Source organism: Charadrius vociferus, unplaced genomic scaffold (assembly GCF_000708025.1).
Source record: "Charadrius vociferus isolate BGI_N301 unplaced genomic scaffold, ASM70802v2 scaffold196, whole genome shotgun sequence".
Lineage (NCBI taxonomy): Eukaryota > Metazoa > Chordata > Aves > Charadriiformes > Charadriidae > Charadrius > Charadrius vociferus.
In genome coordinates, this window is record NW_009648953.1 from 1,974,124 (window position 1) to 1,988,466 (window position 14,343).

A 14,343-nucleotide genomic window follows, 5' to 3' on the forward strand; every position below is an offset into this window, starting at 1 on the left:
GAAGAATCTGTATGGACTGGTTTTGAAATACACTGTTATGAAAACATCAAGTTTGTGTGGGTGTGTGGATGGCTTTTGGTTTATCTACTAGTGTATTAAATCTAAGCATTAAATATGTTAGGAACTACTTAAATTGTAAAAGTGGGTATTCAGGTGTAATGGTTTTCTGTAAAAAGAAACTGCATGCCAGCTAAGCCGATTGTTTAATATATACTGACATACTGTCATGAGATACATGAAAGAGAAATGCGTTATCCTTAAAACTTAGGCCTCCCTAAACTGCTAGTCGTTTGGATTTGCAAAAAGTAATACTCCATCTCAAAGGCTTGTAATAACTTGTACTAAATAAATGAGCATGATTAGTTCTAGCAGTGGTTCTACCAAGAACTATATACGCCAAAATGCATAATGTTTAATTATGCTTACTTGAGCAGATGTCATATAAAGCTGTGATACTCAGCTCATCATTCAACGAAAGAAACCTGCTCTTTGGAGAAATTACAGCAGTGCATAAATCTCTTTACTAGTACAAAGATATTACAATGCCTAGCCTACAAAAGTTAAAATTTACTTTAAGTTACCATAATACACATTAAACAATCTTACATGAGCTATGTCATACTCTGTGAAATTTTATAACTGCTGATACATCAGCAGACTAAATGCTGAAATGATGAATATCTTAAAGTCTGCAGCTTGTGAAAAACGCTTCTATTTGCACAATGTACCTAAAGGCCTAAAGTTATTATGTAAAATCTGGGTAATGCCTTTTTCATTAATTCTGCCTATTATTACAATCTGGCATTATAAAAAGTGAAACCATTTAAACAGGCCAATGATACTGAAAGTGAGCATTAAGTAGTTAAAAATTAATTGGACAGATAGTAAATGGTTTGGGGTCCACACCTTCCCCCCCCAAGTAATAAATGTACTAATATACATTCTTACAACATTATCAGAGACAAGATTAGAACAATCCATGAAAGCGTTTAATAGGAACTTGAAAACATTTAAATCTGAACATACTTCTCTATGGCTAATGCCTATACTTGTATCATGTTACTTAGGTACAAGTTGTTTCTCCATTGAGCCATCAGAATAACATGGACTGAAGAGACTTGCGAACGGTTGCCATCTCCTGTTGTTGCTGTTACAAGAAAAGGAGATAATACTGAACAAATGCCGTATCACTATGATTCCTTTGAGTTAATTAAATGAATGTCAAATGACTTTTTTATAGAATGTTCTATTTTTGCATTTAACTAACTGCTTCATAGATCTGATACTTACGGTGTCCATCATAATCTTCTTCTGCAAGAGAGCCATTTCTTTGCGAAGTTCACTTTGAGCACCAGCTAGAAGATTTTCATTGCTCTTCTCCAGCTCTTCCATGCTCTGAAGTTAAGGATAATCTTAATTCAGAACTGTTCAATGTCAAAAGGTTAATTTAAAAGAAAGAAACCAACCATTATTCAGACTAAAATTTAATTTTTACAACAACAGTGGCCACTGATAATTGATGAGTTTTGTCACGAAGTTGACAGACAAATCATGCAGGTCTCCTTACTCCCGTCTACATTCCTGTTTAAATAGTATGGACCCTGTGAAACGATATAGGCCCTGTGAAGGAAACAGTCCCCTCTGCTCAGTGTCTGTGAGGTCTCAGCTAGTTATCTTGCATATCAGTAAAGGTTAGTAAAGAATAAACAGACCATCTGTCAGGAATGATAGGAGTTTTTTATTATGACAACCTTGGAGACTTGAAGTAAGGATTATAAAACCCATTAAATTTCCTTCTCTTTGCACACTTCTCCCCAAATAAGCCAAGGAAAGCTCACTCATTATCTTCCCTTCTGTACATACAACCCTATGTATGGGTGTAGTTGCATTTTCCTTTACTTGTATTAAGCTTATTTGAGGCTTGATTTCTACCTTTTGATCTTTGAGGAGAAAAAAATCAAAGTAATACTTGACCTTCTGTTCAGTTTTTCATCTTTGATGAAGACATTTTTGACATTTTGGAACAGTTATTATTTATTAATGCTTCTGCAATATCCTCTGTAAATTCTGACTATCTTAAACTAAGAGTTGCTGTATTTCAGGTGGGTTTTTTTTGAAGCTGCCAGACCTGAAAAACAACCCCGTATCATAACTAACTGAAATTTAAAAAAGTTAGGAAATGACTTGAACAGAAATTATAGTTTGCCAGAAACCGACAGACTTGAATCTGTCCCACATACCACTGTATACGGGGGGCGACACAGCTGGAAAGCGGCTTGGCAGAAAAGGACCTGGGGGTCCTGGTGGACACCAAGTTGAACACAAGCCAGCAGTGTGCCCTGGCAGCAAAGGCAGCTGAGTCTCCTAGGCTGCATTAGGAGAAGTGTTGCCAGCAGGTCAAGGGAGGTGATCTTTCTCCTCTACTCAGCACTGGTGAGACCACACCGGGAGCGCTGGGTCCAGTTCCAGACTCCTCAGTACAAGAGCAACATGGACATACTGGATAGAGGCCAATGAAGGGCCACGAAGATGATTAAGGCACAAAAGCGTTTCTCTTAGGAGGAAAGGCTGAGAGCTAGGACTGTTCAGCCTGGAGAGGAGAAGGCTTACAGGGATCTTCTCTATATACATAAATACCTGAAGGGGAGATGCAAAGAAGATTGAGCCAGGCTGCTGAGGTGCCCAGTGACAGGACCAGAGACAACGGTCACAAACTGAACACATATGAGGTCCCCTCTGAACATCAGGAAACACTTTTTTACTGTGAGGGTGACTGAGCACTGGAACAGGCTGCCCAGAGAGGCTGTAGAGTCTCCATCTTTGGAGATACTGAAAAGCCATCTGGACCTAAGTCCAGGGCAACCAACCCTAGGTAGCCCTGCTGTACCATCTGTTGGTCAGACCAGATGACTTCCAGGTGTCCGTTCCAACCTCAGCTCTTCAGTGATTCTACGGTGCTGTGCCTTTGCATTCATTACAAAACCAATCATTTAGGGTACTTTCATTTTTCTCACAGTTTCGACTTCTAGTACCTTACTTAGAAAAACAGTGGGGGAAGGCAATTTGGGAATAAAGTGTTTCGTTCTTAGTGTAAAATGACAGGGAAAAACTTGTCTTTTTTTTAACCAAAATGTCAAATTTTTGAGTAGTTGTAGTAATAATAATTTTTTTGTTTGCTGTCTAGTATGTTAGATACTTTGTTAAAAAAAAATCCCACAAATCAAAACACATCACAGCTGACCAGTATGAATCATGTGTTTAAAATATATTATCTCTGTAAGCACTGTCCAAAAAATGGTGTTTGTAGGAACTCCCAGGAAATAAAAAAATTCTGCATAAAGCAACAAGAAAGTTAAACGGGACTGATGACATAACCATCCACCTGGGCTGGTTTTCACCATCAGTCATCATTTCTATCAGATTCTTCCTGTTGACATTTTATTGAATGCTTACCTTGAATACCAGGTTACAAAAAAGAAAACCCTTTGTAAGAAATGTTGCTTAGGAAGAGATGAAGAGAGTTCTAACTGAGCAATTTTAAGGGAATTACAATTGATTTTCTTTAATGGTGAATTTTCTTACATGAAGCAGCAATAGCTAGAAAGGTTAATGACAGAAAAACATTGGTATCTAATTTTCATTATGGAGGATGCACCTGCCAGCAGTAATAAAAGCAATAAATTGCAGCCTAAGATGTATCTTTAATAGATTGTCAAGTTTCACTTTTTTAACTACATACCAGAAATCTAAGGGAATAATTAAGACAAAATCCTGATGATTTAACTCAACTATAACCTTTAACCTGGTACAAAACTGTGTTCTCTTTAGAAAGTATGGTCTGAGGGTTGTGGTTAAATATTTGAAACAAGCCAATCAGATCCCTGTAAGAATATATTTAACTAAATCATTTATTAAACAGATGCAATCTGTATGCATGTATAGAGAGAACAAGCCATGCTCTTAACAAATAAGGGAAAGATACTACCATGAATATTCACGCAAGGCTGTTATTTGCCTTAAATGAACCTTAAATCTCAGTATTTCACAAAGGTTGAATTAATACAGCTTTCTTAAATAACGTGATAAGGATCAGCTGCTTTCTAAGAAGAAAATTTACTGTACCTTTGAAAATTGCTCATAGAGTTGCTTAATGGTTTTCAGTCTCTGACTCTGAACTATTCTTGCCTGTTGAAAAACTTTTTGTTGCTGACGAAACATATTCTGAAGCAGAAGCAAAAGAAAAAAATAATCACATTAGTTAACCAAAAGCGCTTGGACAGCAATGCTGTTGTCATTAATCAGAATTAGAAATTCTGCATTCACTGGAAATCTGGGTCATGTAATGTAGATCTCTGCCTGGAGAGCTATCCTTGTGCTTATTAATGAAAGAACGACTGAAGACTGGATTAAGCCCCAAGTCACCTCTTGAGGTCCCTTCCAACATGAATTATCTCTCTGAGATCCTTTGAGGATTGCTATCCAACGCAGTTCTCGAGGGTATCCCAGGGAAATGTGCTGCCTAGGGAAAAGCAAAACTTGCAAATGTGTTGAGAGTACAAATACAGTAACATCATGTGATTACATTCCATTGTGTAGCTCCTATCCCCTTTCAGTGATCAAATTCTCATACATTTATTATATGCAGACATATTTTTAAGCAATGCATGCTAGAAGACAACTACATTCCGTTACTCCTTCTTCTGACCGCAGATGCTATGGATGCACAGGAACAGCACACATCTTTCTTCTCCATTAATGGTCTTGGCTTTTCCCAAGCCACATTCTGGCCCAGGGCATCGCTTCTTGCCATTTATAAACTTGCCATATAGTTTACAAATGCACCCCTCTTCACTTTAAAATGTATCCCCAAACTTAAACATTTACAGTTTGAGAACCACCAAGCTTGAATGAATTTTTTTTAAATCAAGAGATAAACAATGTTTGTTTAAACTGCGTAAAGTGTTTTTACATTTCTTGAGTGTCTAAACAACACTATTCCCTCCTTGTGAAAATACCACAAAACTTATGCCATGCTGGAAACCCACCGCTAGTTTTTCTTCCTGCTCCTCTGCTTTCTGCACATCTACATCCCATTGCTGAAATAAAGTCAGGAACTGCTGGGAGAACTCATGATTGAGCTTCTGCCTACAAACAGACACTAGCCGTAAGTATGACAAATGCTATGAAGAATTACCAGAAAAGTTAAGGTTCAACACACACGTGGAGTAGAATAAAAGGAGCCGGCATAGATAAAGAAACAGGCTATTTTGACATCTGGTCCTAACTGAACACTGATGTTTTGAAAAACTGACCACACATACATACACGCACACTTTTTCAGAGTGAATTTGGACTAAATACATATAAGGAGACAGCACTCTCATACAAAACTCAGGTTAAAAAAAGATTACATCAACTTTTCTTCCTAACAGTGTCAGGTTTTCTGAGATTTACTATGTTTTTCTAAGCCCACTGCAGATCTTTGCTTTAACACAAGGGGTTTATAACGAATAATTGATCATCTCATCTGTTAGTTCATTATGATCTAGTTTCTCTATGTAAACTTAAATTTTGTCAATGCAAGTTTCAAATATATATATAATCACCAAGACAATTACAAGTATTGCTGACTTTCAGTTTTTAGCTGTTCCATTTTTCAGTTTGCTCTACCTGTAGCATCAGATCTAGTAATTAAATACGCCTTAAGAGGCAAGAGGAGTGTTATGTATGGTGAAAATGATTTTCAATGTGAAAATGACAATTATTTTCTTATAGCATGGACCAGCTATCCATGCTGTGACACCAAAGGGAATTTGATTTCACAGGTTTGAAAAACAAGGGTAAATGTTACCTTTGCTCCTGCTGTGTTTTCCAAATATGTTCAATCTTCTGGTTGCTGGTTTTGAGGGAGGCTTTCGTATACATTTCTAACCTTTTCCTCTTAGCTAAGAGAGCCTTGTTAATGTCAGCTAAAAATCAAAGAATATTTAGAAATTAAGCATACCAAGATACATAATGCCTTTTATTAAAAATGCTGATGAGTTATGCTTAGAAGCAAACGAGGTGTATTTGAATGGAAAGAAGCTCATGTGATCCGGGCCCCTGGCTGCTGTTTAGGGTGTCCCTCAACCTGCTGTTGGCACCAGTGTGAGTGCTGCTTCCCTAAGCCCCCCACCCCACACACCCTAAACACCACTTGGCCACTGGAGTTGCAACTGCTTGTTGCCCAGCCCATTGACTACTCCAGCATCTGCTCTGAGTCCCACCTCTCTCAGGCGCCAGACCAAATAGGACCTACCACGGTGTGACTCAGCTTTAGGTTGTTTCATTCTGGGCAGGATGGTAGCAGGTACAGTGTCAGACTGGCTCTGAGCAGACACAGACGGTATTACAAATTCTTTACAAGTGAAATACGTTTTTTCTCTAACCTGTCAGCTACCTAGAATTCAGCTGGAAATTTAACTATAAGTAAAGCTATCTGAGGATCTGGTTATGACAAAATTAAATCCAACTAGGTGACACACATAAATCTCTCATCACTAGATGCCTGGCATTACGTACCCTCATTCTTTAGCTCTTCTAGAATTTTGTACTCTCCTTTCTTCCTGACTGCTGAAATTCTCTTTTCTACTGTCTCCCTGTTCTCTAGATTTCTGAAGGTGTGGAGTACAGACTACTCGCTAGCTCATTCTGTATCACTACAACCTACTTCCAAAATTCCTTGTCTAGAATTAGAACTATCTGTTCTGTTTAGCTGCTTATATTAACATTTACATGCCCTGAATGTCTCACTCAAGTCTTGCAATCCCCAGTCTTTTCTTCATCATTGTAACAAAAAGCTGAGCAAGAGCAATAGCTAGCTCATATTGTCCCTTTTCTCTACAATATAATCACTACCTCTTAAACTTTGTCTTAAAATTGGAATTGATAATCAAAAGCACTCATGCATCTTTCCCTTTTTCCTTTGTAATTACCTACACTAATACTTGCATCCCACTTTATATATATATGCACTTATCCCCTTCTCTTCTTGCCCTTTGCTCTACTTAAAACTTTTTTTTTGAAAACTGGCTTTTTTCACAAATACTGAAAAATGCTATAAAGACTGGTCATTTTATGTAAATCTTGAAAGTTATTTTATGGTCAGGAGTTACTACCAGTTCTGCAACTTAAGAAAAATAATTAAAAAAAAAAAAGTATTAGAATGTAAACATACTTACCTCCAAATCTTTCCAGCATATTCTGTACTTCACCCCTACAAAAGTGTTCAAAAATTTTCATTTTCCCATTTTCCGACTTTCTGACCTGTTGTATACGCTTAAAACTAATTTTATTCATGTGCCTATCACTTGTAAACAGTGACAGAGCTGCTACTGTTCTACAAGATAAAAAATAGCTCTCCTCCTGTGAGAGGTCTCTTTTTTAGCCAAATTGCTGTTTTTTTAAAAATTTACTAGAATCTATTAACTTACTCCCCAGTAAAAAGGCAGTATTAGGAATAAAAGGGTCCTGAGTGAGGGAGGAGAGTAAATAAAATTGATCATTTCCCTATACAAAAAGAAAACACAAAAGGTATTTGGAATATCAAATGGAAACAAGTCCACCACAGCCAGCATGATTGGCACAGTTAGAAAAATCCAAGACAAATAATATCAGTGTTGTTTTTACAACACTTTTAAGATGATAACACCAGTGTGTAAGGCAGAGGTACAACAGCTGGCAAGTCCAAAAAGGGACATAGTGAGTAAAGAAAATGTTTATCTTGTTTTTATCTCATGCTCTTCACAGGATATCACTTTCTTTTTTGAAGAGTGAAAAAAAACCAAACATCCATCTTCAACTCAACAGCTATAATCTTGCTAAAAGCTATTTCAACATACACTTTTATTACATTTACACTGGCTGTAAATATTGGATTTTATAAGATTTATCTGTAAGAAGCATTTTTATTTCATGCAATAGTTGGATCACTTAAAGTATTGTTAATATCTTCAAGCATCTAAGATCACAGGAAAAAAATAATGAAACTATCAACAATTTAAGATAAAACTTAAATCATCTTTTGAAAGAAATAAGAATTTTAAGAACTCACAAATATATCAATTTTTTATGGATGTTCAAAAGTATCTACAAAGAAACTGCAGAATTACTAATTTTAGTGTGTTACATTTTCTGTCTTTACCTACAACTACAGTATTATGTCTCCTGATTTTTTAATCAAATACTAAAAATAAAAACCTGCAAGCAAAACAACCATAGTGAATAAATGAAATCAGTACCTATTTAAGGTAAAAAAAAAAAAAAAAAAAATCCTAACCTTACCCCACATCATCTGGAACCACATGAGTAGTCACCAAAGGTCGTTTCTTTCCATGCTTGTCCATTACTGGTGTTTCACCTTAATACAAATTCCAAAAAGACTTACAAAAATATCTTATATTTTGTGGGGCTCTTTTGAATTATTAAAAGTGTAATTACATTTCTGTAATGCCACTTCTTTGAACATGTCTCATGGGTCTCAGTTCCCATCCATAACAGATGCAGTTCCTAAAACTTTGAATCTGTAGTTGACAGATGGCGGTGAATTATTCTGCAAGGCTAGATTTGAGCTGGCACTGCCTTGCGTTCCTCTAGACTGGTCTCAACCAGTTTTAGTTTCTCTGTCCACTACTTATACAATTACTCCCAACTCACAATATAACAATCATCAGAAGGTAAAAATCTAAAAATTGGAAAAGCTCAATCTGTAAGAATTTCATTTTACTGTAAAATAAGTACTGAAATTGTGTACTCTGACCTTTAAAAAAGCAAAATCACAAATATTCTTTCCAAAAAATAAAAGTCCTTGGCTGTCAAATTTCTATTAACTGGGGAAGGGGGGGAGGGTTTAGTCTGAACAAATGAAGAAGGAGAGAAATGAAGAGAAACAAACCCAGAGATAACTGCTGAAAGACAAAAATCCAGAAAAAGAGTTACAACTCTTTTTCAACTTTACAAAAGTTTTGCTTCTTCAAACTTTACAAAAAAGTTATCATGTGATGAATGAGAACTGCATTTTTAAGCTAAGTCCACTTTTTTATGACACTTCCTCAAAATTAAACAAGAATCCCTTGGTTGACTTCTTGTCTTTTTTCCTCAGCTTCCTGTGCTTCTTCCTCTTTCTTTTCTTCAGTTCAGATTCTACCTGAAGTACTCTTAACCTTCCCAGCATTAAGACTCCAACAACCCTACCTGACTAAGCACTCCATACAAGCAAGCAGAACTCTTCTTCTGTTCTGTCCCGATCTCACAATGTTACATGCAGCCAGGTGATAGAAGAATATGGCATTAAAATAAGGTAACAAAATCCTACTCTATTAAAGACTCCACTTGTAATTTTAAGACATAACATTGCATTATGACAGTGCTATTCTACTGTGTTCTCTTACCAATCACAATTACACAGCAGGAGGGTAGATGTCACGAACATTACGAGCCATGCTTACTCAAACAAAGCTAATACGGAAGTGTCTTCATTTCTAGTCATAGTGATAAATATTATAACCTTCACGTAAAAAAAAAAATAATAGTTTAAAACAATTATATAAGCACCTTCTCTAATATCTTCGTCAGATCCACTCAGCTCTTTTCTTTCTTCCTGAAAGTCATAGGCCGGTATGGCTTGATCTTCCTGTGCTGGTTTACCAGCTTTTCCTCCATGCTTTCTTCCCGGTGGTGCCATGAGATTTTCTTCCTACTGAAATGGTATGCTGTATTTGCCACATAACTTTCCCCACAATACTTTGAAGATCAATATGTTTTCATGCTTACATTGACCTATTATGGACACCCCTGTAACAGTCTCCACCTCCAAGGACATTCAAGCAGTTAAACTGTTTTAGTTTCGAGGTAATCCACACGATTACCCATCGGTGTTTAAGAACAGGGTAAAAAAAATACCAGGGCTAGTAGGTACATGCTTCAGTCTGCTGAAAAACAAGGAAGTAAATTATGCACCTTCTTTAGGTGCCTGCCTGCTGGGCTTCATAGTATTTGTTATCTGTTTTGTCTTATCGAGTATGGCATTCCCCAAAAGCTAGGTCAATACTCTTACAAAATACAGAAATGATAAACCATAAAGAACAATCTTATTCTACAAGCCATCCCACACTAGACAGACAAAGATACACACATATATGCCATTTTTAAAAATCCTGGGCAACGTTCACTTAATTATCTTTACTTTTATCTCTTATGCCTCTGCATTCTCTAATGTAACTAATACAGTTCCTGTACTTTTGTTTTAGAAATACACTGCCCTCTTAAAAAATAGTACTCATTTTCTTACTTTAGTAATACTGATTTTTATATATTCTGTGTACCTTTATAATCAAGGAGTGAAATATCTATTTAGAAGGGAAATAGCACAGTTGTAATAATTAAAGGCATTAGATGCTACTACCCATCCTGCGTAGCTACCTGCTTTCGCCAATTCAAGTATCTTCAATCCGCAGTTGTGTATTTAACAACGATCTTCCAGAGGAAATCACCTCCTTTTTTTCACCCTGCCCAAGGAGATGTGAAATAAACCTGTTATTTGCGTGAATGGCCTCTGGGGGGCTTTCCACCACGAGGGCCCACCTGCTTCTACCTCAGAGCAGCAAAGAGGGACTTGGCCCCGCCACCACGCCGCTGCCACAAGAGGTTTCGAGGGGAAGCGGCTGAGGTTCACCGCGGCGTCCTAACCCTGTTCCTCCCCCTCCGCCCGACCATCCTCACCCTCTGCCCAGCGACGGCCTCTCCCCGGCTCCCACCTCCTCACCCCCGCGCAGCGCCCACCGCGGCCACGGCCGCCGCTGCCCCCCACGGGGCTTCACGTTCCCGCGGCACCGCCGAAGCGAGAGCTGCTCTCAGGCCTGAGGGAGCGCCGCCCCGCCTCAGCGACTCCCGCCCCTGAGGAAAAGGCGGGAAGGCGGAGCGGGCGCCTGCGCACTAACACCACCGCCCCCACCCCGCCATGTTGCCCTCAGCAGCGGTACCTGCTGCGCGGGCCGGCTGCTTCAGCTTTAAACTTGTTTAAACCTCACCTCCCTTTAGCCTTTTTTTTTTTTTTTGGTAAGTAAAAGTGGCTTTTATTTCGTACTCAGGCGACAAAAAGTCTCTAAAATAGGTTGTTATGGTGTGTGTAGGGTAGGATGCCCAGGGAGGATTTTTCCCCAAGCCAATGGAAACAGGCAAGATTTCGCCTGTCAGATTCATTTTACAAACTACGTGGTTTACGTTTCAGATTGTTCTACTGTTCTCACAGGATTTTCTGTACTCACCCAGTTAAGGTACTTTCCACTTAGGAATGAGTACTACTTACGAATACCAAACAAAATCTAAATTAAAAAAAAAAAAACAATAATCCTAGCACTATTTCAGTTTTCACCATCTTCAACCATTTGAGAAATTTTACTTGGTATTTCCTTACCCAAGTTTTAAATTTCCACTGGGTCCGGCTGGGGAGGAGTGGGCGTTCCTCAGGGCAGGGCCGGCACAGCACCGCGCCTGGCTCCCGCCCGGCCACCAGCGGGGAGCGAGGGGGGACACGGCTGGAACACGGCTGAGCTGGAGAGGAAACAGCCGGGACACAACTGAGGAGATAAGCCATACCTTACACCATCAGGATCTGCAAAAAATGCTGTGTGGTTTGGTCTTTCCAAGGTGGCCGTTGCTCAGAGACCGGCCGGGGATGTGTCTACTGAGCATCTCAGTATCTCCCTCTGCAGTTTCTTCCCTCTGTGTTTCTTCCTCCTCCTTCACTTACTAAACTGGCTTCATCTTCACCCACAAGTTTTTCTCACTGCAGGAGTAAGCGCCCGGGTGGGTGGCTGCTTCGTGGCCACCACCATGCTACTGTTCACATCTTACCCTGCTTCGCTTGCTTGCTCTTTTTTCCCCAGATGCTGCGCACACTATTTTTCAAAGAATGGTTTATGCTACATCTTTCGGGCTCTTATTGCTTCAGTGAAACAAAATAGCATTAATCTACCTTCAAAACTTGGCTTCAACAAAAAGGAATTGCAGTGACAGCTGGGCTACCTATGCAATCTAGTTATACGTAACTTCAGTAGAAAAACTGCCTTAAAATTTCATCAACCAGCTTCTTCCAGATATTTTAATTAGAATGCCAAATATCATTTGTAAAAAACACAGATCCTAGTCAAATTTGAATCTACCTAGTAATAGTTTCAAGTGTAAGAAGCTATCAAAGCTTTCTTGTATTTCTTGAAATGTCTAGATTTCTGCTGAAGTACTGTTGATTTAAACTACTTGTTTGTATTCTATACTCTAGCATAATATATATTGCTAGCATGAAATAAAACCTTAATAATTAAAAGTACTTGCATTTTTACAATGCCTAGAAGTTTGATTCTACCTTGAGATTCCATTCATGCTTCAAATTAATATTAAATTATTACTGCTGGAAGTTTTTAAAGGGAAAAATAAGAACTTTTAACATAAGGATTCACAATTATTAATGGCTAATTTATCAAAATGGGTGAGTTTTGGTTAACTTTAAAACAGAAACAACAGACAAAACTTTTATCACATTTTAGTTAATTTCAAAGCAAACCAAGTATCTTACAATACATATGCACATACATTCTGTACATCATCTGATTACAAAAATTAATGCTTTTTTGAATACTGTTAATACAATTAACTGAAGACACACCACCAAAAATTTCTTCTTGAAAACATTCAGTATCCTTTCCCACATAAAACTGTACTAATCTGATGTCTCAGCAAGACACAGGGCCAAAGCCTGTTGAATTTAAAAACAAAGCTTCATGTGTCAGTACAAGTATTGTTTTCTGAAGTGAAACGCTGCTCCCATACATTGCTACATTAAAAGTTTGTCACCCATTCATATAGAGAGGCACTTTTGCTTTTATATTTACAATGCTTATGAAATATTATACCTTGATCACTTTCATTGGATTACAACCCTCTCTTTGTAATCATCAATAACAACATTGTCTTCTTTGGAATATAACACACCAGATATAAAGTACCTTTCAAATAACCATTAGTTGTTCTTTTATTGTGTATTTTTTTATTGGCATACAAGTCTTCCAAATCCCAATTAAATACTACAAATAAGGGGATGATTTGTGACTGTGCTTTAAAGAATGTCAACATCAATACATGTATACTAAATCTAAATGACAAGTTACATAATTCTCAATTTTCCCGTCGGGCTAAAAAAAGCAGCAACGACAGAAATTTGCAAAATGTTTTGGAATGCAAGATCAAGGACCTGTTAAGCTGATCCCAAACAACTTTGCCTTCCAACATTTTATCTAGTTGGCAACATCCACTGCAATAAATGCAGCTACATTTCTTTAGGTAACCCTTTTTATAAAAAAGGATAACATGGCCATGAACTAACAGCTGTAAAGTAAGATCTGTTGAAAACTGCCTACGTAAAGGTTTCCTGCAATTATTTTTGTTTTGCTTTATCACAGCTCCAGCAGCTTGTATATCACAAAGAGTACTGCAGAGATTCTAACTGTAGATGCATGATTTTTTTTCTTCGTATCAACGCAGTTAAATGTCAAACCATAAAAGACACTTATGAGAGATTTTAAATGCTTATCACATCTTGAGGTAGACTGATCTCCAAAATAAAGCTCTTCTACACTTTGATTCGTTCATGACCAACTTCCTTTTGGATCCTTCTCCTTGGAAAAATCTTTCGTTTAAGTGCAATTAGCTGAGGACAGGAAAAAAAATACAATATTTAGTTCTCTGCTGGGCTTCAGGTGCACAGCTGGTCAGGCTTTCATCCTAGAAACTATAAAATCTGTACCATCCATGTTTAAGTTAATACTGTTTTGGGGTTTTTGTTTCCTCACTGCACAGGAAGAAAGAGTTAATTATTCCATCTATTAGGTGTACACGTTTTCACTGGACTTCTCAATAAATAACCAGAATACAAGCAGAAAGTGAAAAATACAGTATGCGTATATTCTGATTATTTTAAAGTTTGTGTATTTAAATTAATATAACACCAAGCTACATTCAATTTCTAAATGACCAACACAAAGCTGGCATCTTAAAAACAGTATTTATATACCTAGCTATACTACTGAGTTGAATACCCCCTTCCAGAACCACGTTACTAAAGGAGGGCAAGTTTTCCAATACATACAAAAGGCTGAAAATCAAGGGAAAGATTCATGCAAAAGTTACAGGTGGGAAAAAAAAAATAATCAAAAGCCAACCTTTCAAGAATTACACCCTCTTCATCAGACCACGGAAAGTGTTACTTAAGGCCCCAACCTGCAAAGAATTACCCATATGATTTGTTCCATT

The 14,343-nt window shown here is 37.7% G+C and overlaps 2 protein-coding genes across 2 annotated transcripts in view; both read right to left on the reverse strand.

The window, feature by feature from the left end:
• Positions 1-946: 946 nt before the first annotated feature.
• SYCP3 (synaptonemal complex protein 3) lies at positions 947-9,729 on the reverse strand. The gene is made up of 8 exons (XM_009887409.1): positions 9,592-9,729; positions 8,323-8,398; positions 7,221-7,255; positions 5,852-5,969; positions 5,046-5,145; positions 4,123-4,221; positions 1,291-1,395; positions 947-1,147 (listed from the first exon to the last, which is right to left on the reverse strand). The coding sequence occupies exons 1-8, from the start codon at positions 9,719-9,721 to the stop codon at positions 1,094-1,096; spliced, it is 717 nt and encodes a 238-aa protein (XP_009885711.1). The 5' UTR covers positions 9,722-9,729; the 3' UTR covers positions 947-1,093.
• A 3,400-nt stretch (positions 9,730-13,129) lies between these two features.
• Positions 13,130-14,343, reverse strand: part of GNPTAB (N-acetylglucosamine-1-phosphate transferase, alpha and beta subunits) — a 40,749-nt gene continuing 39,535 nt past the window's right edge. The window contains exons 20-21 of the mRNA XM_009887410.1: positions 14,253-14,310; positions 13,130-13,741 (exon numbers count right to left, since the gene is read on the reverse strand). Of these exons, the coding sequence (XP_009885712.1) occupies positions 14,263-14,310 (48 nt within the window). The 3' untranslated portion in view covers positions 13,130-13,741; positions 14,253-14,262. The remainder of the gene's footprint in view (positions 13,742-14,252; positions 14,311-14,343) is intronic.